The sequence below is a fragment of the Mobula birostris genome, chromosome 19 (genome assembly GCF_030028105.1).
Source record: "Mobula birostris isolate sMobBir1 chromosome 19, sMobBir1.hap1, whole genome shotgun sequence".
NCBI lineage: Eukaryota > Metazoa > Chordata > Chondrichthyes > Myliobatiformes > Myliobatidae > Mobula > Mobula birostris.
In genome coordinates, this window is record NC_092388.1 from 1,404,527 (window position 1) to 1,431,542 (window position 27,016).

At 41.6% G+C, this 27,016-nt stretch overlaps 1 protein-coding gene across 5 annotated transcripts in view; it reads right to left on the reverse strand.

The window, feature by feature from the left end:
- Positions 1-27,016, reverse strand: part of LOC140212379 (alpha-1,6-mannosylglycoprotein 6-beta-N-acetylglucosaminyltransferase A-like) — a 157,319-nt gene that overhangs the window by 13,594 nt on the left and 116,709 nt on the right. For 4 of the 5 annotated variants that reach the window (XM_072283104.1, XM_072283103.1, XM_072283107.1 and 1 more), the window contains 5 exons: positions 24,151-24,284; positions 18,307-18,456; positions 14,699-14,845; positions 13,454-13,570; positions 4,319-4,393 (listed from right to left, as the gene is read on the reverse strand). In XM_072283104.1, the coding sequence (XP_072139205.1) occupies positions 4,319-4,393; positions 13,454-13,570; positions 14,699-14,845; positions 18,307-18,456; positions 24,151-24,284 (623 nt within the window). The remainder of the gene's footprint in view (positions 1-4,318; positions 4,394-13,453; positions 13,571-14,698; positions 14,846-18,306; positions 18,457-24,150; positions 24,285-27,016) is intronic. The other variant, XM_072283106.1, reaches the window with a different exon arrangement.

Genomic DNA, 27,016 nt, shown 5'->3' on the forward strand with positions numbered 1-27,016 from the left:
AGTATCACACAAAAATATTGTGTACACGCTTTCATTTGTGGTGGTGCCAAGGAATGTACAGTCAATACTGGGTCTATCTGCCTGTGAGAGACTGAATTTGGTGAAAAGAATCTTAGTCCTGGACAGTGATACAGAGTCAGAATACAGTGACAGAATGGAACGGCTAGAAGTCATAAAGAAAGCTCCCAGACCCATCCCTTTGTTACCAGCATCTGACAAAGCATTGCCACCAAAACCAGGAGTTGCAATTTTGCCCATCTGGAAGTAATGCACATGCATCAATGGGCCATGCATTCCATCACAATCTCACTTCTGCAGGAGGACAGAGGCCAAACTTGCTGGTACAGTATAATACTGATCTGAAGCCAAAGAGTGACAAGAATCAGGATCCAATTGAAGAAGTGAAAGCACAAGTGAAGGAATTGAGAAGTTTTATTGAAATGATGTAGTCTCAGCATAAAAAAAGAGATTACACAGTTAATGAATGAATTAGATGAAGAAAAGAAGATTCATATTTCATTACAAATGGAAGTGACGGAATTGAGAAAGCTACAGCACTTGAAGCAGTACAACCCAGATCATACATGGTCCAAACAGAAGAAGGAGCAGTGTAAAGAAGAAATTGCAAAGACCTCAAGAAAGAGCCAACTTCAGAGTTTCAGTTAACTGATGCAGACCAGACAAAACATGGAAATAACAATGAAACACCAGAACCGCGTGAACTGCTTAGAAGGTCTACTCGTGTTCGTAAGCCCCCAGAGAGACTGATAGAGACATGTTAAGTAATGCATTTGTTATGGTCAATGTTGCTAATTGTTTTTCTTTTTAAGGAAAGGAAGATGTGGTGATATGACATGTCAGAACATGATTGGAAAGAGTTCTGAGCATGCGCAGAAATGATAGAATGATCTGGAACATGGCTTGGTAAAAACGTGGTTTGGTTTTGTTGCTGTAAATAAAAGTTCTATGTCTTCCAGAATATGATTCTTTATTGTTAACCCACGGTATGTATTAATATAAGAACACAATGGGCACAACTTTGTGGGCCGAAGGGCCCGTATTGTGCTGTAGGTTTTTCTATGTTTCTATATTTTAAATATTGAAAGGTCTGGATAGAGTGGATGTGGAGAAGGGAATCCATGGAGGGGGAGGGGGAGACTAGAACGAGAGGACACAGTCTCAGAATAGAGGGACATCCATTTAGAATGGAGATGAGGTGGAAGTTCTTTTGCCAGAGGGTGGCGAATCTGTGGAATACATCGCCACAAATGGCTGTGGAGACCAAGTCATTGGGCATATTTAAAGTGGAGGTTGATAGATTCTTGATTAGTCAGGGCATCAAAGGTTACAGGAGAAGGAGCTGAGAGGGAAAATGAATCAGCCATGATGGAATGGCAGAGCAGAATCGATGGGCTGAATGGCCTAATTCTGCTCCTTTGACTAATACTCAAATGGTGTTTAGAGTGATGAACTAAAAGATTAAAAAGTTAAAATTCAGATGAATAAAAATGAGCAGATTTAAAAAGTATGTAAATGAAAAGAACATGAGATAGCAAGATTAGCTGCAGTGTTGAATGTGGCAAGTATTCACTGGTGGAGATAAACTAGTGCCACACATTTCATGCAGATGTGAAGATGAAGAATGTGAGGATTATAGATTGCAGGAGAGGCGGGACAATGCATATTCAAACTCAATGAAAAGAATAAACATTTTCAGCAGGAGACCATCTGGAAGGAGAAAGCACTGAGATGATAACGATACCAGTTTGCAAAGGCTGACAACACAACCCCCATTATTTTTTCAGCAAAAGTGATGAAGAATTGTAATGAGATTGATGTAATTTAGGCATTTAAACTGTAATCCCTTTTCCAAGGGAAGGAGATAGAGAGTTTAGTGACAACAATCTTTCAATCAATGTCAGCAAGACAAAAGAACTGGTCTCTGACGCACATGCTTGTCTCTACATCAATGGTGCTAAGGTTGAGAGGGTTGAGAGCTTCAAATTCCTGGGAATGAACTTCTCCAAAAGCCTCTCCTTGTCTAACCACATAGACACCATGCCCAAGAAAGCTCACAAACACCTCTCCTTCCTCAGGAGGCTAAAGAAATTTGGCCTGTCCCCATCAACCCTTATCGAGGCACTATAGATAGCATCATATTTGGTTCAGGGCTTAGTATATCAACTGCTCTGCCCTTGACTGCAAGAAATAGTAAAGAATTGTGGACGGAGCTCAGCACATCATGGAAATCAATCTTCTCTCCAAGCTCTTTTAGACCCTGTCTACACTTCTCGATGCCTCAGTAAAGCAACCAACATAATCAGTTGCCACTTATCCTGGACATTCTCTCATTGCCCCTCTCCCATCAGGCACAAGGCACCAAAACCTGAAAACGTATCACATAGGAACATAAGAAATAGAAGCAGGAGTCGGCCATCTGGCCTATCAAGCCTGATCTGGCCATGGACTCATCTCTACCTACCGGCCTTTCACTCATAACCCTCAATTCCCCTACTGTGCAAAAATCTATCCAACCTTGTCTTAAATATATTTACTGAGGAGCCTCCACTGCTTCATTGGGCAGAGAATTCCACAGATTCACCACTCCCTGGGAAAAGCAGTTCCTCCTCATCTCCATCCTAAATCTACTCCCCTGAATTTTGAGGCTACAGTATGTCCCCTGATTCTAGACTCACCTACCAGTGAAAACAACTTTCCTGTCTCTATCCTATCTATTCCTTTCATAATTTTATATGTTGCAGCACCACGAAGTGCACAATCTGGCTTTAACTCCTTCATCCCCACAGCAGACCACCGAGTTGACAATCTGGCTTTAACTCCTTCATCCCCACAGCAGACCACCGAGTCGACAATCTGGCTTTAACTCCTTCATCCCCACAGCAGACCACCGAGTCGACAATCTGGCTTTAACTCCTTCATCCCCACAGCAGACCACCGAGTCAACAATCTAGCTTTAACTCCTTCATCCCCAGAGCAGACCTCCGAGTCGACAATCTGGTTTTAACTCCTTCATCCCCACAGCAGCACCGCCGAGTGCACAATCTGGCTTTAACTCCTTCATTCCCACAGCAGCACCACCGAGTCTGCAAAAACACCATCTGCCAAACTGAGGCACAACCTCTCCTGTTTTTGTCTGTTCAAATTAGGAATCCAGTGTAAACGAATATCACAGCTTCAATATCTTTGTTCTTTTGACTGTGTTTTTTATAGAGTTGCATGAGAATGAAGATAATAAGAGGAGTAAGTTTTCAGAGACACAGAAGCTGTTGGAGTTGTAGGCAGTGAAGAAGGCTGACATATCGAGACGTGCTCGGGTGTAAGTCTGGAAGGTCATTCACAGATGGAACCTAATTCAAATAAATAAGGAGACTGCATTTTGGGCAGGACACACAGAGGAAATGGCATGGACATTTGCAGCATTGATGTTCAGAAAGGCCTTGGAGCGCAAATCTATTGCTCCTTGGAAGTTGTGGCCCTATGAAGAGGCCAAGTGGTTAAGGCATCGGTCTAGTGATCTGAAGGTCGCTAGTTCGAGCCTCAGCTGAGGCACATTTGTTGTGTCCTTGAGCAAGGCACTTAACCACACATTGCTCTGCGACGACACTGGTGCCAAGCTGTAAGGGTCTTAATGCCCTTCCCTTGGACAACATTGGTGTCGTGGAGAGGGGAGACTTGCTGCATGGGCAACTGCTGGTCTTCCATACAACCTTGCCCAGGCCTGCGCCCTGGAAACCTTCCAAGGCGTAAATCCATGGTCTCATGAGACTAATGGATGCCTATATATATGAAGAGGGCAGTGAAAAAGGCATTTGGTTTACTTTTCTTCATAGGCCAAGGCATTGAGTTTCAGAGTTGGGACAAGACCTTGCAATTGTACAGAACACTGGTTACACCATGCTTGCAGTATTTTCTACATTTCTGCTCACCACACCCCAGGACAGATGATGCAGAACAGATTCATCAGGATGTCGTCTGGAAAGGGAGGGTTGTAGCAATAAGGAGAGATTGGATAGGCTGTGTTTATCCCTACTGGAACGTAGATGGCTGAGGGGTAATCCTGTAAAGAGTTGTAAAATTATGAGAGGCACAGATAGGATAAAAGACAAGAATGTTGTAACCAGGGCAGAAGAGTCTAGATTGAGAGGATACAAGTTTAGATCAGCACTGATGAAACAGGTCAAAAGGACGGGTTTCTGAACTGTACTTTTCTATAATCAACAATCTATATTTTACTAATTTACAAAATGGATGCAATTAGATTATTCTTCTGAAGTAGTTTGTAAAGTAATAATCTTACCTGTTTTTCAATGAAAACATTTAATCTTTCCAGCAGTCCTTCACATGTGAATTCATATGGCAAATATGGTTCCACCTGTTGTGGAAAGAAATATTATTGTATAAGAGAGAAATAAGTGTTAGCTTTTATGTAAAGATTCCAGCATCTCAACATGTTCCAAGGTGGCCAGTTAGGTTGGGTACCTTTGAAGTGTTGTCTGTAGAACAAGCCTTCGTGAACAAGGCAGACTTGTTCGTTCAGGAGTAAATCTAAATAAACAGGAGGACAGAGCAACAAAAATACCATAGGCAGCCTTCCCAAGTCTTCTAGTGATTGCCAGCAAACATCTGCTCCTGCGTTCCTCGTTAACGGCAGGTCTCGCTTAGACTTTTAACTCAAAAGTTTAAAGTAGGATTTTGAATCCATAACCTTTGAAATCAAAGACAAGAGTAATACATGCAAACCCTGGCTCAGAACAGAGTCTACAGCCAACAAAAGTCTGGTAATGCTTCCTGTTGGACAATCGAATTGGCAGTATATTGAACAAGTGCTGTGCTGTCATTGACATGAAAGAGCACAAGGCCCAGACTCACTCTCTCCTTCAGTGTTCAAGTGGCTCAGATCCTGCTACATCTGCCTCCTCCGGATCATAAAACATCAGAGCAGAATGAGGCCATTTGGCCCATTGAGTCTGCTCCTTCATTCCATCATGGCTGATTTATTATCCCTCTCTTCTGCCTTCTTCCCGTAACCTTTGACACCCTGACTAATCAAGAACCTGTCAACCTTGGCTTTAAGTATACTCAATAGCTTGGTCTCCACAGCCGCCTGTGGCAAAGAATTCCATAGATTCACTGCTCTCCAGCTAAAGGAATTCCTCCCTTTCTCTGTTCCAAAGAGATGTCTCTCTCTTCTGAGGCTGTGTCCTCTGGTCCTAGACTATCCCACTATATGAAACATCCTCTCCATGTCCACTCTATTTAGGCCTTTCAATATTTGGCAAGTTTCAATGAGATCCACTTCATTTTTCTAAATTACAGCTATCTCTTGTTAATTGATTGGAACTGCAAGTTCCCTTTGCATTTTTTGATTTCTATTGCCCATTCTCTGGCTCTGTGCCAGCCCAAGAAATTTAACATTTTCCAGATTTGTTAAAAGGTTATTGACCTTACTACCTTCATTTCCTTCCTCACAGACACTGCTTTTAACTGCCAAACATCTGCAATTCCTTCTTCACGCACGCTGATCTACCTGCCGAATACCTGCAATTCCTTCTTCATGCATGCTGATCTACCTGCCGAGTATCTGCAATTGTCTCTTCACACACATTGCTTTACCTGCTTAGAATTTTTTTGATTTATTGCAAAGAAGGTTTGTGATGTGGAAATATTTATTTTATTTATTTATTTTATTTGGCGATACAGCATGGATCAGGCCTTTGTGCTCCAACGAGCCATGCTGCCCAGCAATCCCGTGACTTAACTCTAGCCTAATCACGGGACAATTAATATCGATCAATTAACTGATATATCTTTGGACCGTGGGAGGTAGCTGCAGCATCTGAAGGAAACCCACGCTCGCACGGGAAGGAGTGTGCAAACCTGTTTACAGAGGTTGCCGGAACTGACCTGTGAACTGTGACACCCTGAGTCAGAATAGCATTGCAGTAACTGCTACATGACTGTGGTGCTCACCTTTATACACACCAATATGTATCCAGCATTCTCTGTTGTGTGATTAGTGTGACGACAATTAAAGGACTGCTTCAAAATTAGCAAGAAAAGCATCACCTTTGTACGCTATAATTTATAGGACTGCATTTATATTTGTTTTTATGTTGTGTTTGTTTGTGTTTTGTTGTGCTTTATGCTTACTATGTTTCTTTGCACTCCATTGGTTCCAGAGTAACAATCACTTTGTTCACCTTTACACTTCTGTCCTGAAGAATGACAATAAACTATCTTGAATCTTGAATTCGTGCTCCTCAAAAAGATTATTTGTTTAAACAGTAATTATTTCCTGACAGTGAGGAATGATCAGATGATACAACCATTGTTGGTAGAATCTCAGATGGAGACGAGAGTGTGTACAGGAGTGAGGTATGCCAACTAGTGGAGTGGTGTCGCAGCAACAACCTGGCACTCAACGTCAGTAAGACAAAAGAGCTGATTGTGGACTTCAGGAAGGGTAAGACGAGGAAACACATACCAATCCTCATAGAGAGATCAGAAGTGGAGAGAGTGAGCAGTTTCAAGTTCCTGGGTGTCAAGATCTCTGAGGACCTAACCTGGTCCCAACATATCGATGCAGCTATAAAGAAGGCAAGACAGCAACTATACCTCATTAGGAGCTTAAAGAAATACACTCAAAAACTTCTATAGATGTACCATTGAGAGCATTCTGACAGGCTGCATCACTGTCTGGTATGGGGGTGGGGGGCTACTGCAGTGGGTCGTAAATTTAGTCGGCTCCACCTTGGGTACTAGTCTACAAAGTACCTAGGACATCTTCAAGGAGTGATGTCTCAGAAAGGCAGCGTCCATTATTAAGGACCTCCAGCACCCAGGGCATGCCCTTTTCTCACTGTTACCATCAGTTAGGAGGTACAGAAGCCTGAAGACACACACTCAGCGATTCAGGAACAGCTTCTTCCCCTCTGCCATCCGATTTCTAAATGGACATTGAACCCTTGAACACTAACTCAATTTTTTAATATATTTCTGTTTATTATTTCTGCTTTTTGCACAATTTTTAATCTATTCAATATACATATAGTGTGATTGATTGATTGATTCTTCTATATTTGCATGGCATTGAACTGCTGCTGCTAAATTAACAAATTTCATGACACATGCTGGTGATAATAAACCTGATTCCGATTCTGATTCTGACCTCTAGAGGGAGGCAAAGACCAACCACTACAATGAATTTCCGAACAAAGGATTGTCTACAATAACTTAAATCAGGAGCATCTGCAGATTTCAACATGTCTACTTTACAGAGTTATATGGGCATGTTTTAATGTACACAATGAATTTGGGACAGTGCCACTGTGAGTCCATTCTGGAGTGAAATATTACAAAGAATGGATAATATTATAGGACTGGAGCCACTGCAATTGTGCACAGGTACAACTGTGATTCCAGCCAACTATACCTTTTGCAAGAATCTATTGAATGGCTTTTAAAAGTTGTTGACTATTAATTGAACTGGTTAAGATTAGCAATATTTGTCACATGTACATTGAAATGCCAAAACACCGTAACATATAGTGGATTGGATTCAGATTCCCCTGTTCCCATCCTTCAGCCATGCATTTATCCTCCACCTCATTCTATTCCTAAACTCACTTTCCCGTGGCTCATGAAGCAATCCTGAGATTACTACCCTTGAGATCCAGCTTCTCAGCTTCCTTCCCAACTCTCTGTACTCTGCTTTCAGGACCTCTTCCCTTTTCCTACCTATGTCATTGGTCCCAATATGTACCACAACCTCTGGTGGCTCACCCTCCCATTTCAGGATATCGTGGATGTGCTCAGAGACATCACAAAACCTGGCACCTGGGAGGTCAAATACCATCTGTGTAATGCACACCACTGGTGACTGACCTCCATGCAGAATATGACCCATCTACAACCACCCTTTGCCTTCTGTGGGCAAACCAGTTCTGGATCCACAAAGCAATGTCCCCTTGGATCCCATGCCTCCTTACTTTCTCAATAAGCCTTGCATGGGCTACCTTATCAAATGCCTTGCTGAAATCCATATACACTACATCTACTTTCATCAATGTGTTTAGTCACATACTCAAAAAATTCAATCAGGCTCGTAAGGCACAACCTGCCTTTCACAAAGCCATACTGACTATTCCTAATCATATTATGTCTCTTCAAAAGTTCATAAATCCTGCCTCTCAGGACCTTCTTCATCAACTTAAGGTTTACTAGAATGTTACCTGGGTTTCAGCACCTAAGTTACAGAGGAAGGTTGAACAAGTTGGGTCTTTGTTCTTTGGAGCGTAGAAGGTTGAGGAGGGACTTAATAGAGGTATTTAAAATTATGAGGGGGATAGATAGAGTTGACGTGGATAGACTTTTTCCATTGAGAGTGGGGGAGATTCAAACAAGAGGACATGAGTTGAGAGTTAAAGGGCAAAAGTTTAGGGGTACCAGGAGGGGGAACTTACTTACTCAGAGAGTGGTAGCTGTGTGGAACGAGCTTCCAGCATAAGTGGTTGAGGCAGGTTCGATGTTGTCATTTAAAGTTAAGTTGGATAGATATATGGACAGGAAGGGAATGGAGGGTTATGGGCTGAGTGCAGGTCGGTGGGACTAGGTGAGAGTAAGAGTTCGGCATGGACTAGAAGGGCTGAGATGGCCTGTTTCCGTGCTGTAATTGTTATATGGTTAACTTACCAACCACTGAAGTAAGACTCACTGGTCTATAATTTCTTGGGCTATCTCTACTCCCTTTCTTGAATAATGGAACAATCTTTGCAACCCTCCAATCCTCCGGAACCTCTCCTGTCCTCATTGATGATGCAAAGATCATTGCCAGAGGCTCAGCAATCTCCTCCCTTGCCTCCCACAGTAGCCTGGGGTACATCTCGTCCGTTCCCGGTGACTTATCCAACTTGATGCTTTCCAAAAGCTCCAGCATATCCTCTGCCTTAATACCTACATGCTCAAGCTTTTCAGTCCACTGCAAGTCATCCCTACAATCGCCAAGATCCTTTTCTGTAGTGAATACTGAAGCAAAGTATTCATTAAGTACCTCTGCTGTCTCCTCCGGTTCCATACACACTTTTCCACTGTCACACTTAATTGGTCCTATTCTCTCACGTCTTATCCTCAATAGTTCCTCGATCTTAGAACTGGCGAGCTGTAAAAACATGTTGAGGCTACAATTTTGTCTTGGCAAGGAGAAAGAGCCTGGAAGGAAGGCACTTGCCCACTGTGCCTTTGCCAGGTATTTGGAAGATCTGCTCTGTAAATCTTCTCCCCTTCCAGTCATTCTCAAATTCTATTTTGAAAATTATTAAATCTGCTTCCATCATTCTTGCTTTCCACACCATTATAATTTCAGCAGACAGAAATATTCTCCGTTTCATTGGACAGAAATATTCCCAGGTTTCTATCTCTCAGTCAAATTTGTATCCATGCTCTCAAGTGCTCTTAAGATACATACATGGAGCTAAGAAAAATTGGGGGCATGGGTAACCCTGGGTAATTTCTAAAGTAAGTACATGTTTGGCACGGCAGTATGAGCTGAAGGGCCTCTATTGTGCTGTAGATTTTCTACGTGTCGATGTTTCTTAGTGCACTAATTACACTGACAATATCAGATTGTTTTTGTAAAAACATGAAGAAAATCAACTGATTGGTCAGTTGAAGGGTCACAGCCTGAAATGTCGACTGTTTATTCCTGACCTGAGTTACTCCAGCATTTTGTGTGTTACTCTGGATTTCCAGCATCTGCAGAATCTCTTGTGTTTAAAATCATCTGTATTACCTGGATCACCCCTCCCTTCCAACCTGGCCTTCATTGTTAATCAGTTACAGTTTTAATCAGTTTTATTTTTTACTTGTTTAATTGTTAATCGGTTAAAATTTACATTTTATTATTCCATCATTTTCCTGAGTAAAGTCATGTTGTCTCGGATTATCTATACAATCTTCCCCACTGCAAACACACCTATTGTTTCTATTCCTTTGTAAGCAACAGTCACACTTGCAGTCTGCTCATCATTTTGTAATGTTCCAGAGCCCGAGGAAGAATGGACAACTGCAGCCAAGACCTCTGTTGCAAGGGTAAATCCATCCAGGTCAGTCACCCACTCACTTCCAGTGTTGCTCATTTTTTAAGTCTCTCCTATTTGTCCCTGCTTATTCACTTCAGCTTCTCTACTAAAGTCTCCCATGACAGTGGTGCTCACAATAACTTCCATGAATTACTCGGCTGATGTCTCGGTTGTGTCTGTGGCCCATTAGCCGCAGCCTCCCTTTGATCATGCCCTCACGCTTCCCAGTTTCCTTTGTTTTGGTAAGCATGAATCATTTTTCATTTCTGTCTCTGCAGTTTTCCAAATCCAGTTATTCAATAACAGCTTTAGTGCCATTCCCAATCAACTGAAGTTAACAATAATTAACCATTAAACTAGCAAAATGCCATTTTCATTAGAGCAATATATAGCTCACCCCTTCTGTAAGTCAGTTGTTCTGCACTGAATAACTTGGGTAGAAGTCCTTGTTACTTTTTCCCTTCAAAGTATTTTTTTATTTCTAAGGCAATAATTATGATGGCGATGATCATAGATTTCACCCAATCAAACAGAAAGCCCAGAGACTTCTTTGTGACACTGATGGTGATAATTCTTCTCAAGGTAGAGCCTGACTTAGCAGCAAACCCCATTGTAGAGTCAGACGTAGCAGTATATCCCACTGAAACTCCAATTCTTCTGAGTTACATACATATTGCCATTGGAACAGAAGATTTTCTGAACTATTATTTCTTTCTCTGGGTGCCCAGAGATATTATCATATCATCCAGTGTTGGACGTGGCTCAGGAAGTTACCAGCTTGGAAACTCCTGATCAGTAACCCACTAATTACTACACCACAAGGCTGGTTAGTGAGTAGGAATTCAGCATAACATCTAAAGCTTTGACATCTACTTCCTTAGGAGTTTGTAGAGATGTGGCATGACATCAAAAACTTTGATAAACCTCTACTTTGCTAAGAATTTGTAAAGATTCAGCATGACTTCTAAAAGTTTGACAAACTCTACTTTCTTTGGAGCTTGCAGAAATTTGGCATGACATCTAATACTTTGACAAACTTCTATAGAGGTGTAGTGGGGAGTATATTGACTGGCTGCATCACAGTCTGGTATGGAAACACCAATGCCCTTGAATGGAAAATCTTACAAAAATTAGTGGATACGGCCCATTACATTGTGGGCAAAGCCCTCCCAAGCATTGAGCATATCTACACACAGTGTTGTCACAGGAAAACAGCATCCATCATCAGTGACCCCCACCACCCAGGCCATGCTCTCTTCTCACTGCTGTCATCAGGAACGAGGCACAGGAGTCTCAGGACCCACAGCACCAGGTTCAGGAACGGTTATTACAGTGGAGTAAAGAAGGTTACAGAGGCATGAGAGAGGACCTGGCCAGAAATGATTGGAAAAGAACATGCAGGGATGATGGCAGAGCAGCAATTACTGGAATTTCTGGAAGTAATTTGGAAGGTACACGATATATACATTCCAAAGAGGAAGAATTATTCTAAAGGCAAGATGACACAACTGTGGCTAACAAGAACAGTCAAAGCCAACACTGAAGTCATAAAAAGGGCACATAATAGAGTAAAAATTAGTGGGAAGTTTGAGGATTGGGAAACTTTTAAAAACCTACAGAAGTCAACTAAAACCGTCACTAAGAAAGTTAAGATGGAATACGAAAGTAAGCTAGCCAGTAACTTTTATAGAGGATACCAAAAGTTTCTTCAGATACATAAAGTGTTAAAGACAAGCGAGAGTGGATATTGGAAAATGATGCTGGAGTGATAGTAATGGGGGACAAGGAAATGGCAGATGAACTGAGTAAGTATTTTGCATCTGCCTTCATTGTGGAAGACACTAGTGGTCTGGTGGAAGTGCCAGGTGTCAGGGGTCATGAAGTGTGTGAAGTTACCATTACTAGGGAGAAGGTTCTTGGGAAAATGAAAGGTCTGAAGGTAGGTAAGTCACTTGGACCAGTTGGTGTACACCCCAGAGTTCTGAAAGAGGTGGCTGAAGAGATTGTGGAGGGATTAATAATGATTTTTCAAGAATCACAAGATTCTGAAATGGTTCAGGGAGACTGGAAAATTGCAAGTGTCACTTTACTCTTCAAGAAGGGAGAAAGGCAGAAGAAAGGAAACTATAGGCCAATTAGTCTGACCTCCATGTTGGGAGGATGTTCGAGTGGATTATTAACGATCAGGTCTCAGGGTACTTGGAGGCACATGATAAAATAGGCAGTAGTCTATTGGTGTTGGCGCATGGCCAAGTGGTTAAGGCATTCGTCTAGTGATTTGAAGGTCGCTCGTTTGAGCCTTGGCTGAGGCAGCATGTTGTGTCCTTGAGCAAGGCACTTAATCACACATTGCTCTGCGACGACACTGGTGCCAAGCTGTATGGGTCCTAATGCCCTTCCCTTGGACAACATTGGTGTCGTGGAGAGGGGAGACTTGCAGCATGGGCAACTGCCGGTCTTCCATACAACCTTGCCCAGGCCTGCGCCCTGGAAACCTTCCAAGACGCAAATCCATGGTCTCACAAGACTAACAGATGCCTATATATAAGTCTCTAATAACCCTAATCCTATATTTTATGGTCTTATGACCCCTCAACCATCAGCCTCTTGAACCAGAGGAGATAACTTCACTCGACTACACTTGCCCCATCATTGAACTGTTCCCACAACCTATGGACTCACTTTCAAGGACTCTTCATATGTTCGTAATATTTATTGCTTATTTATTTATTATTATTTCCTTTCTTTTGTATTTGCACACTTTGTTCTCTTTTGCACAGTGGTTGTCTGGCCTGCTGGGTGTTGCCTTTCATTGATCTATTATGGTTCTTGGAATTACTGAGTATGCCTGCAAGAGAATGAATCCCAGGGTTGTATATGATGACATGCATACTTTGATAATAAAAGGAAACTTGAACCTTCAGCTATGGTCCACTACCCTCACCTATCAGATTCCTTCTTCTTCAGCCCTTTACCTTCTCCACCTATTACCTCCCAGCTTCTTACTTCGTCCTCCGTTGCTACCCACCTGGTGTCTCCTATCATCTTCTAGCTCGGCTCCTCACCCCCCACCACCACCCCCATCCACCCAACTTCTTATTCTGGCATCACCCCCCTTCCTTTCCACTCCTGAAGGAGGCTCTCAGCCAGTAACATCGACTATTCTTTTCTGTAGATGCTGCCTGACCTGCTGAGTGCATCCAGTGTTTTGTGTGTGTTGCTCTGGATTTCCGACATCTGCAGAATCTCTTGTATTTGTGATACTGAGCTTTTGCATGGATTTCATTTAAGTGCGAAGTTACTCCTATAATTCCAGTGGAATATGATTTAGTAGTAGTAATGTATTACACAAATACCTTCTGGTTCATTATTTGCCGCAACAATTCTTCTACCAGGCTGAGGTTGTCAATGTCAACAGTCCAGACATGTGGCTTCCCAATGTAAGTTTCTGCATAAGGATGCTGAGATGATAGCTGTTAACAGAATTAAAGGTCGTGTTTTATTTCAAAAACTCCATACTAGTTACTTTATCTAATTTTCATAGCACAGAATACAGCAGAGAACAAATTATTGATTGCATATGGACATTTGAAATTGCTGTATGTCTTATATTCTGGAATGGAAAATCACCAGGTCCTCTGGCACTCATCAGCTCCTCCTCAAGAAGATCTTCGTTTCCCTCAAAGGCTGGCCACTCCCAGTTCTTTTCAAGTGTGTGTGTGTGTGTGTGGGGGGGGGTATTCTCCCATTTCAACTTTCCACCTCCCAACACATTCCTGCATTATCCCAACCTGCAGCCACGTTTGATCTGTGTAATTCAATGTCCTGGACGACCCAAGCATCATGCTTGCAGACAGTGACAAACAACAAAATACACCTGAGGTTCTAGTCATGGAATCATGTTTCAGAGAATAGTATGGTTAGTATTTCATAATGATCTCCAACTGCATTAATAACAAGTGAAACCCTGTTTTCCCCTGGGCTGCACAAGTCTAGGGAATGTACACTCCGGTCCTGTCAAATCCATGAGATTGGGACAGCTCTCCCAACTCATACTCCAGTTTGTGTGAATGCCGTGTAATCTGCTACCCTATTACAACTCAGCGCTAAAAAATAACAGACAGCACACTGCATACGGCTGAAGAAATTATATTTATGAATATTAACTTAACTAAAGGGTTAGTAAGGAAAGGAAAGGGGAAAAAATCAAAAAGGGTCTATTATAATTAAACAGTCAAATGTGCACAAGTTGGAGCTCAACTCTTTTGAAAATCATTTTCACTGATCCTCAGTAGACTTCTGCAGGTTGCTCCATCGAATCACAGTCCCCACCGTGTCGAATCCTACGACTGGTTCTCTCCAGCGTCTTCTATCTTCATCTCCCACAGAACAAAAGTCCCAGCTCACACCAGCGTCAGGCACACAAAAAAAACCCACTCCCCGGATTAGATGGGTCACATTCCAAAGCACTCATTACCTCCAGCCATAACACAAACACTGCTGCTACAGAAAGACCAAGACAATGACACTGAAACCTTTCCCAGGGCGCTACAGGACGGAATTTAACTTAACCATAAATAATAGAAACGTATTTCACACACCTCTCTGAAGGTCGGTTTCCCCTGAAAGAATTGAGTGTTTTTTCTGTTCTTTGGAGGGTTAAATTTTACATTCAGAAATATGCAGCCATTCGCTATTGCTTCTAGAGGGGCAGGGCCTTCGTAAGGGAATCCAAGTCCCACAAAAACCTAAAAGATTCAGTTAACGTTGTACAAATCAGTACTGCAGACTAGAATTTCATCAGATGCAGACACATTTATTGCAGTGAGATACAATCCATAAGATGCACTGCCTCAGAATAGAGGGATGTCGTTTTAGAAGGGAGAGGAGGAGGAATTTCTTTATCCAGAGAATGGTGAATCTGTGGAATTCATTGTCACAGACGGCCAAGTCATTGGGTTTATTTAAAGTGGAGGTCGATAGATTCTTGATTAATAAGGATGTCAAAGGTTATGGGGAGAAAGCAAGAGAACGTAATTGAGAGGAATAATAAATCAGCTATGTTTGAGTGGTGGAAGAGATTCAATGGGCTGGATGGCCTAACTTTGCTCCTATAGCTTATGGTCTTATAAGTATGTTATTTAGGGATATGGAATTAGTGAAATGTGACTGTGTTTGCTTGCTGAAGAGGGGAGAGGGCAGTGATGAATGCAATGGGTTTCTGTAATCAGCTAATGCCTAACCCTTATCAGGCCTCCTTAAGGATTAATTGTGTTTGAGATGTTACGTGGATCTCACCACACAGTGTTCCAACCTGCTGATCATTTTTGCTGTGCTCACTACTTACGTAGCTTTATTAACTTTTTGTAGTTGTGTGCATCTATAAGCAGCACTGAACTTCAGGAAGCTGGTCTTGAGGTCACACCCAGAGCTGGTCGGTGACCTTGTCACAATCTGCTGTCTATTTGAAACTGGATTTAAATAATTTCTTAAAAACTTACAAAAAATAAGTTTTAAAATAAACTGCAAACTCTACTTCTAAATTTAATTCTGAAAAATACGGGTTTTGGGCCTGAAACATTCCATTTTCCTTCTGAGTGACGCTGCCTGACATGCTGAGTGTTTTCAATAGTTTTAAACACAGGAGATTCTGCAGATGCTGTGAATCCAGAGCAACACACACTAAATACCGGAGGAACTCAGCAGGTGAGGCAGCTTCTATGGATGGGGAAAAAAGTCAACATTTCAGGCTGAGAATCTTCACCAGAGCTGTCCAATTGTTTTAAATTGTTAGCTCTGGGTAATGGAACTCATCTGAAAGGGATAAATGCAGAGTTTCCACAATCATTACAATTTTAACTTCTCAAAATATGAATTGTTTTTTTCAGACATGTCCTAGTCCAATGTCTCATTCACAGAATGGGAATGTATATTATATGGCGGGGCAGGGCAGAGTGTAATTCTAACTATATCAAGTTTAGTTATATATTCAGATCAATTAATATTCTCCTTATACCCTGTATAATATCTTTTTCACATAATTCATCATGGAATGTTGTACAAATATTTTGCTTAGTTTTTAATTACTAGACAAAAATTTAGGCTGAGTAATACAAAACAATATACATTCTTCACAATTGTTCACACGTTGGTTTAAAAAACTTTCCTCATTATTCCAAATGTTATTTCCAATTGGATATCCATTCAACTCATTTGAAAGTTGCTAATAAATAATTGGGCCAGCTTGGTATTTCTTTCCTACACCTGCGAACCAAAAGCGAAACTCCTGGTGCTGGAAAGCAGCGTCCATCACCTGAGCCACGCTCTCTTCTCACTGTTGCTGTCTGAGAGTGTTAGGTCCCATACCACCAGGTTCAGGAACAGTGATTATCCCTCAGCCATCAGGCTCCTGAACCAGTGTGGATAGCTTCACTCACCCCATCACTGAACCTATAGATTCACCTTCAAGGACTCTTCATCTCATGTTCTCAATATTTACTACTTATTTATTTATAATTATTATTTTATTTTTATTTTCTGTATTTGCATAATTTGCTGTCCTTTACACATTGGGCGTTTGTCCATCTTTGTTGTGTGCAGTTTTTCATTGATTCTATTGTGTTTCTTTGTATTTATGAGAGGCATTGATCGTGTGGATAGTCAGAGGCTTTTTCCCAGGGCTGAAATGGCTAACACAAGAGGACACAGGTTTAAGGTGCTGGGGAGTAGGTATAGTGGAGATGTCAGGGGTAAGTTTTTTTACGCAGAGAGTGGTGAGTGTGTGGAATGGGCTGCTGGCAACAGTGGTGGAGGTGGATACAATAGGGTCTTTTAAGAGACTTCTGGATAGGTACACGGAGCTTAGAAAAATAGAGGGCTATGGGTAAGCCTAGTAATTTCTAAGGTAGGGACATGTTCGGCACAACTTTGTGGGCCAAAGGGCCTGTATTGTGCTGTAGATTTTCTATGTTTCTATTTACTGTGAATGCCTACAAGAAAATGAATCTCAGGGTTGTATATGGTGCCATATATGTACTTTGATAATAAATTGAATTTGCACTTTGAGATGTGTAATTCCTAGTTCATCCCTGTTTCTAAGTTATCTACTTCATTCTGCATTTTTAAATCTGAGATGGCTTTCTTGCTCAGTCTTTGCTTCTGCATTGAATTTAAAGACTTTGCTCATTCTGTCTGTTTCCCAGAGTCATCCTATTTTCTGAAACTTCTATATGGTAACTGGATCAACAAATTTCCAAATGACACCAAGATTGGGAGTGTAATGGACAGTAAGGGAGACTATCATGGCTTGCACTGAGATTTGGACCAGCTGGAAAAATGGGCTGAAAAATGGCTGATGTAATTTAATGCAGACAAGTGTGAGGAGTTGCACTTTGGGAGGACTAACCAGGGTAGTGAACGGTAGGACACTGAGGAGTGTGGTAGAACAAAGGGATTTGGGAATACAGGTCCATAATTCCTCAGAAGTGGCGTCACAGATACACAGGGTCGTAAAGAGAGCTTTTGGCACACAGGCTTTCGTAAATCAATGCATTAAGTACAGGAGATAGAATGTTATGTTGAAATTGTATAAGGTGTTGGTGAGCCCAAATTTGGAATATTGTGCCCAATTTTGGTTACCTACCTACAGTGAAAGAGTGCGGAGAAAATTTACAAGAATGTTGCAAGGGCACGAGGACCTGAGTTATAGGGAAAGATTGAATAGGTTAGGACTTTTTCTCCCTCAAGTGTAGGAGAATAAGGGGAGATTTGATAGAGATATACAAAATTATGAGGGGTGTAGATAGGATAAATTAATTTTTCCACTGAGGTTGGGTGAGACTACAACTAGAGGTCATGAATTAAGGGTGAAAGGGGAATATAAGGGGGAATTTCTTCATTCAGAGGGTGGTGTGGGTGTGGAACGAGCTGTCAGTGGTAGTGGTGGATGTGGGTTCAATTTGAACGTTTAAGAGAAGCTTGGATAAGTACATAGATAGGAGAGGTATGGACAGCTATGGTGCGGGTGCTGGTCGATGGGAGGATGCAGAATAACAGTCATTATTCTGTCATTACCTTATAATGACATTTTTTGATCTAACTTTTATGGTCAACTTTTCCCCTAAATGTTCTGCAAATGATCTTATTCTGTAATTTATCACCATCACCGTGACAGCCAGTTACTTCACTATATTGTAAATGTCATACAAACCTTAGTCTCCCTGAGCAGGAGTTGTAGATCATGACCACTTAGAATTCCATGATTAATTACATACTTGGGGAGAACGACCTTATAATCTTCATGAAATGTACCATGAAGCTCAGCATATTTTCTGACAATATCTAGGAAAGGTATTTTATCCTGTAAAAAAATTGGGAGATAAAAAATTACAAAAATGACTGCACAAAATGTGGACATCAGTCATAATCTAGTACTTATTACTAGGTACCAGGCCTCCAACCAGTAGCCAAGATGTGGATTACAAAATATAACAGGAGATAGAAAACATATGTCAAAAGGGCAATGTTATGATATTCATGGGGGATTTCAATAAGCAAAGAGATTGGGAAAATCCCCAAAAAATTGGAAGAATGCCTGTGAGATGGTTTTTTAGAGCAGCTTGTGGTTGAGCCTACTAGGGGAAAGGCTATTCTGGGTTGGGTGTTGTGTCATGAATCAGATTTTATTAGGGAGCCCAAGGTAAAGGAACACCTAGGAGGCAGTGACCATAATGTGATAGAATTCACCCTGCAATTTGAGAAGGAGAAGCTAAAATCGGATGTATCAGTATTACAGAGGAGTAAAGGGAATTACAGAGGCATGAGAGGCATGATTGGAAGGGGACACTAGTAGGAATGATGGTAGAACAGTAATGGCTGGAGTTTCTGGGAAAAAATTCAGAATTCAGAACAAATATTCTAAAGGCAGGATGATGCAACCGTGGGTGACAAGGGAAGTCAAAGCCAACAGAAAAGCAAAAGAGAGTGCAAATAATGGAACAAAAAATTAGTGGAAGGTTAGAGGACTGGGAAATTTTAACGAAGCCATAAGGAGGGAAAAGATTAAATATGAAGGTAAACTAGCCAAAAATATCAAAGAAGATACCAAAACATTTTTCAGATATATAAAGAGCAAAAAAGAGGTGAGAGTGGATATTGGACCATTGGAAAATGACTCTGCAGAGGTGGTAATGGGGGACAAAGAAATAGCAGATGAACTAAATAAGTATTTATTAACAAATAAATTAAAATAATTAACAAATTTCATGACATATGCTGGTGATATTAAACCTGATTCTGATTCTAAAGTATTTTGCATCCACCTTCACTGTGGAAGACACTAACAGTATGCTTGAAGTTTGAGAGTGTCTGGGGGCAGAAGTGTGTGAAGATGCTATTACTTGGGAAGCTGAAAGGTCTGAAGGTGGATAAGTCACCTCGACGAGATAAGTCACCTCGACTACACCCCGGGGGTCCTAAAAGAAGTGGCTGGGGAAATTGTGGAGGCATTGGTAACGATCTTTCTAGAATCACTAGGTTCTGGAATGGTTCTGGAGGATTGGAAAATTAAAAATGTCACACCACTCTTCAAGAAGAGAAAGTGGCAGAAGAAATGAAATTATATACCAGTGGTCAGGAAGATGTTGGAGTTGATTGTTGAAGATGTGGTTTCAGGGTACCTGGCGCCACAAAAAAAAGCTCAAAATCAGCATGGTTTTCATAAGGGAAAACCTTTCTTGAAAAATCTGTTGAATTCTGAAAAAAATAACAAGCAGGATAGACCAAGGAAAATTGGTAGATGTTGTGTTCTTGGATTTTCAGAAGGTTTGTCAAGGTGCTGCACATGAAGCTGCTTAACAAGATAAAAGTCCATGGTATTATAGGAAAGATACTAACATGCATAAAGCAGTGGCTGATTGGTAGGAAGCAAAGAGTGGGAATAAAGGGAGCCTTTTCTGATTGGCTGCCAGTGACTAGTGGTGTTCTACAGAGGTTGGTGTTTGGACCATTTCTCTTTATGTTGTATGTCAATGATTTGGATGATGGAATTGATGGCTTTGTGGCCAAGTTTGTAGAGGATACAAAGAGAGGTAGAGGAGCAGATAGTGATGAGGAAACAGAGAGACTGGAGAAGGACTTAGATAAATTAAGTCCTTTACCCATACAGGTAAAGAAGTGGCAAATGGAATATAGTATCCGGAAGTGTATGGTCATGCATTTTGGTAGAACAAACGAAAGTGTAGACTATTTCTAAATAGGCAGAAAATTCAAAAATCCGAGGTGCAAAGGGACTTGGGAGTCCTCTTGCAGGACTCCCTAAAGGGGGTTGGATCTCATTGAAACCTATGGAATATTGAAAGGCCTAGAAAGAGTTGATATGGAGACGATGTTTCCTTTAGTGAGGGAGACCAGAGGGCAGAGGGCACAGCCTCAGAATAGAGGGATGTCCATTTAGTAAGGAGATGAAGAGGAATTTCTTTAGACAGAGAGTGGAGAATGCGTGAAATTCATTGCCACAGGAGGAGGCCAGGTCATTGGGTGTACTTAGTATAGGGTTTAATAGGTTCTTGATTTGTCAGGGTGTAAAAGGCTTCGGGGAGAAGGCAGAAGAAAGGGGTTGAGAGGGAAAATGGATCAGCCATGATGAAATGGTGGAGCAGACTCAATGGGCTGGACATCTGAATTCTGCTCCTATCTCTTATGGTCTGACAGTTCATTGATGAACAAATCTGTGCAGATTTTTGGGTCTGAAGTCACTAGGTAGTGAACCATTGGTCTTTTAAGGTGATCCAGTAGCTTCAGGACTACCACAGTAACACACACAAAATTCTGAAGGAACTCAGGCAGGTCAGGCAGCATCTGTAGAGGAATAAACAGCTGATGTTTCCCAGCATCTGCAGAACCTCTTGTGTTTATGATTATCACATCACCCCCATCACCTTTCCATCTAAGATTTATATAATTGCTTGAATTTAAACTACACCAGGTGGTAGGTCTCAGATTCATGCCTCTGAAACACGGATCCTGGTCTCTGGCTGATTGTTTACTAACCATACCAATTGACTGGCATCAGCTTAAGTTCAAGACTTTCTGACTAGATGTTGCTGCATCTGGTCTCCCATTTCTGCCAATATCCTACACTGCTTCACCGAGATCCCTGGAAATATCCCATCACACTAGGACCTCACCTACAACCTGACTCGTTCCATGTAGGTAATAGAATCCACTTTTGATTCCTCTTCCGGAAGTTCATGACCCCACATTAAACTCCATTTGCCAGCTTACCCCTCAGTCTATATGCCATTGCAGAATCCTTACCAGAATACAACTACCACGTGTTTTTATATTATCGGCAAAACTTATTGTTGGAAGGAACAGTGAATGTTGAATATTCAAGAATGTTCAAATCAGTACTGGTGATAAGAAAAGACATTTGTCCTGTCCATCTACAATGGATTTTGAATTCTAATCCCTATGCCAAGTAATTGGACTCACTTATCTACAAGTTGTGATTCACCGCTAATATTCAACTGACATCAGGAGTGCATTGGACCACATCGTCTGGTGCACAGTGCACATTCTGTGATAACTGACAGAAATTAGGATCTCTTAATTTAACCCACAATGCACATTAATGCCTCTCAGAAAAACTAGAAAGAAACCACATATTAAGACTTTCTACAGATATATATGCTGACTCGTTGCAGCGCCACCTGAGATGGAGATGTCAATGTGCAGATCGGAAAAAGCTGCAGAGGGTTGTAAATTGAGCCAATTCCATCATGGGCATGGGATCCCACCATTGAGGATGCCTTCAAAAGACAGAGCCTCAAGAAGGCAGCATCCATCATTGAGGGTCCTCACCACCCAGGATTCTCTCATTGTTATCATGAGGAAGAAGGTACAGGAGCCTAAAGATACACACTCAACATTTCAGAAACAGCTTCTTCCCCAACACCGTCAGACGTATGAATGAACAATGAACCCACGAACACTATTTCACTAACCCACGAACACTACCTCGCTATCTCACTAACCCACGAACACTATCTCACTAACCCACGAACACTACCTCACTATCTCACTAACCCACGAACACTACCTCACTATCTCACTAACCCACGAACACTATCTCACTAACCCACGAACACTATCTCACTAACCCACGAACACTACCTCACTATCTCACTAACCCACGAACACTATCTCACTAACCCACGAACACTACCTCACTAACCCACGAACACTACCTCACTATCTCACTAACCCACGAACACTATCTCACTAACCCACAAACACTCCCTCACTATCTCATTACGCCACAAACACTACCTCACTAAGCCACGAACACTACCTCACTATCGCACTAACCCACAAACACTCCCTCACTATCTCACTACGTCACAAACACTACCTCACTACGCCACGAACACTACCTCACTATCGCACTAACCCATGAACACTATCTCACTATCTCATGAACGCTATCTCACTATTTCTTGCTCTCTTTTTGCACTACTTATTGACTTTTTATACTCTCAGTGGCCACTTTATTAGGCACACCGGTACATCTGCTCCTTGATGCACATATCTATTCAGCCAAAAATGTGGCAGCACCTCAGTGCATAAAAGCATGCAGACATGGGCAAGAGGTTCTGTTGTTGTTCAGATCAAACATCAGAATGAAGAAGAAATATGATCTAAGTGATTTTTACTGTGGAATGATTGTTGGTGTCAGACGGGGTGGTTTGAGTATCTCAGGAACTGCTGATCTCCTGGGATTTTCACACACAACAGTCTCTAGAGATTACAGAGGATGGTGCAAAAAACAAAAAGCATCCAGTGAGAGGCAGTTCTGTGGGCGAAAAGGCTTTGTTAATGAGAGAGGTCAGAGGAGAATAACTAGACTGGTTCAAACTGAGAGGATGGACTGCAACAGCAGAAGACTCAGCGGCCACTTTATTAGATACAGGAGTAGTGTATATTTCTTATTGTAACTTGGAGTAATTTTTAATATATTGTATTGTACCATTGCCGCAAAACAGCAAATTTCCTGACCTATGTCAGTGATTCTGATCCTGCAAGGAAACATGGTGCTAAATTGCCCCTGATCCATTGGTGCATCATATACTTCAAAGGGCAGCTGGAGTTTTCCATCTAGACATTCAGCACAGAAACGGCCTTTGGCCCAGTCTATCAGCTCCACGTACCACCTTGCACTTTCCCTCTTGCATCTCCACCAGACCCAACTGACCCCCAGTTCTCCTGATACTTACTACACTGGTGAGAATATGAGGAGCTGATTAAGCCAGTAGCCCACAGATCTTTGGGACGTGGAAGGAGTCAGGAACCAGGAGCACAGGGCAAACCCACCTGGTCACAAGGAGAACATGCAAACTTGGCACAGACAGTGCCCGACCCGGGTTTCCGTTGCCATTGCCGCTGCTAAACCACATTCATCAGCTCCTTGCTAACGTCATTACTGGGTACCAAATAACCCACAGCAAACCTTCTTCATCACTTTCCGCAAAGGCGCACACTGTGCACCCTGGCAGTAGGTGAGACAGTGTCTCACTGTGGTGAGGGAGCGTTGGTGGTGGTGGTGACCACTGTACTGGAGTGGGGATTTAGTGGCTGCACACACTAAAGACATGTTTCCACTTTGTATACCCCTCATCTCCACATCGCTCCCTGGCTGCTGTGGATATGTCCTTTCAGTCTTGTGGACGGCTTTCTCGTGCCTTGTGGATGATGATGAAGCAGCAGCTGTCTGGAACAGTGCAGGGAAGCTTTCAGATAGGAATCAGGACAGAAACCACAGTAATAATGCCTTTCTTTGCCCGTTGCTGATTTTTGCAGGTCACCTGACTGGGAACCAGCCACATACCTCACACCAGCTTGTTGACAACACTTCCCTTCAGTTGTTGGAAAGGAAGAGATTAAATATCTGCGGTCACTTTCAACCTGACTTCCTTGTTCTGTAATGTTTTGTTCACATTCAAATACAGCAATAGCTGAAGAGCTTAAGAAAGAAACTTTTGATAAAAGCACAAACCTTCCAGTAGTCTGCCAATTTTCCATAAACCAGGGCTTTGTTAGTTCTTGAGATTTTATTCAGGAAAGCAGAGTGATTTTTGTGAAAATATTCCTCCACAACAAAACCGAGGAAACTATTATCAGGTGTGTGTGCTGCAAACGCATGAGAAAGCACAGTGTCAGTTTATAGCTGTCTTCGCCATCTTTTTATTGGTTAACTGCACACTTACTGCACAACAGCTAGTTACCAGCCTCGTTTGAGCTGTTGCCATTTGGCAGCTTGACTCTTAATAAGCATGAATTTTTATTTGCATCTGCTGATAAGCGAGCCACCAATGGGAGTTCATGTTTTACCTTCTGCTACCACACTTCACTGGTACATTGGCTGTGTATTTCATATTTCAGTAATATTTGAGTGAAATTGTAAATATTTTGTTAGATTAGGCATTCTTTGTCATTTACATAATTCATTACGGGTTGTATGTACAAAGTATGAGAATGGCATACGTCATCACACCACCACGTCGTAAGTGAGTGTCTCACTAAAGTAAAAGGAAGCAGACACACATCTCTCAGCTCCCATTAGTTTCTGGAGTTACATGATATACCAGTGGCAATGAGTAAGTAGTAAAACGAATCTGAAACAATTACCCTAACTGTTGAAGTGCAGCACATTATTTTCTTTGCAAGAGGAGAGAAAGGTTCGAGTTAAAACAAAAGGCAGAAAATTCACGGGTTCATCAACAGTTGGTGATAATAATAATAATAATAGATTTTTTAAAATGCAGAAATGGCTGGCTACATCAGAAAGATAGACATGTTTGATTACACGACAAATAACTACATGATGTATACTGAATGAATTGAAAAGTATTTTGAAGCAAGCGAAATAGCCAATGGAAAACAAGTGCCAGTTTTGCTGAGTGTAATAGGTGGGAAAGCATATAGTTTGCTTAGAAGTTTTTTCTGGTCTTAGACTCCCCCACTATAGGAAACATCCTCTCCACATCCACTCTGTCTAGGCCTTTCAATGAGATCTCCCCCATCTCCTGTATGTGTCCCCTCACACAATCCCTCTAACCTGCACCCTGAAGACTGATGACCAATAGACTTCTATCCTGTCCACCACATCATTGTCAATTCATCTGCTGCTTTAGTTACAGCCCCCTTTTCAAATCAATCCTCATAACATAGAACCAATTCTTGTCTCTGTCATCCCAGCAAATTAACAAACTCTTTTTCCTCTCCATGGTCACTGTTCACTTACATCACCTTTTGGTATTGTCACTGTTCACTTTCATCACCATTTGCTATGATCACTGTTCACTTTCATCACCATTTGCTATGGTCGCTGTTCACTTTCATCACCATTTGGTATAGTCACTGTTCATTTTCATCACAATTTGGTATGGTCACTGTTCACTTTCATCACCATTTGTATGGTCACTGTTCACTTTCATCACTATTTGCTATGGTCACTGTTCACTTTCATTACCATTTGCTATGGTCGCTGTTCACTTTCACCATCATTTGGTATGGTCACTGTTCACTTTCATCACCATTTGGTATGGTCACTGTTCAGTTTCATTTCCATTTGGTATGGTCACTGTTCACTTTTGGCTCACCCTTTGGTATTTCTGCTCTTGCCTCTTGCAGGGTTCGAGGGAACACCTTGACAGGTCCTGTGGATTTATCCACCCTGATATGCTTCCTGACGGCAAACATCTCCTCCTTGGTAATCTTATAGGGTCCATAGAGTCGATACTGCTTTGCCTCACTTCAACAGACTCTGTGTCCATCTTGTGAATAAATATAGATGTAAAAAAGATCATTGGCGATCTCACCCATATTTTTCTCTTTTGTATTTGCAGTTTGTTGTCTTTTGCACCTTGGTTGTTTGTCCGTCCTGCGGGGGGCAGTCTTTCATTCATTTTGCATGGTTCTTTGACTTACTGTGAATGCCCACAATAGTGGTCGCCAACTGGTCGATCTTTGAGACTTTCCCAGTAGATCACGAAAAAAATGAAAAATAAATACACAAATACTGTTGTAATGTGAGCATTATAAAAATAAGTAATACTAATTAGGATAATAGTAATATAGCAATACTCCCGCTACTGAAAGCTGTTTGTAAAGAGAGATTGTTTCCGGGTTGCGGGGTTTTAGTTCCATTCTTTCTGCCCAGTGCATACGTTTGTGTAGCTCCCCTGCCATGCACTGCAGTAGAAAAGACTGGAAGTAAAACCCCACAACCTGGAAGCAACCTCTCTTTACAAACAGCTTTCTGGAGCGGGAGTATTGCTATATTACCATTATCCTAATTTGTATTAACTTATCTTTATATAATGCTCACATTACAACACTGCTCCCCTTTTAAATTCCAATACTTCCCAAATGTAAATAACTGGGAAACAAAAAACAGTGGTGTCATTATCTTGCGTAGCTCTGAAACTTATACTAGTGTCTCAGTAACAGCTTACCAATACAAAACACCTGAAAAATGTGGCAGATTCAACATTCAGTCTAACAAAGGAAACTGTCCATTCAAATATTCAGTCTGTCAGGAGGTTTGCGAGGGCACTGTGCTGCAGCAGATGAACATTCTGAAATCTAAGTACAGGAGCTGTCTTACTGACGAACACCTCACAGACTGTCTCAGACTGGCTGTCTGTAGTTATGAGCCAAATTTCAGGGAACTAGCAGAAAGTATTCAGCCCCAGTCATCACGCTGAGTGCAACAGTCAATTTTTATTCATTTATTTTTCATGTTGAAATAAAAAAATAATGAAGCATAGAATTAAAGGTGTTGTAATGTGAGCATTATAAAAATAAGTAATACTAATTAAGATAATGGTGATATAGCAATACTCCCGCTACGGAAAGCT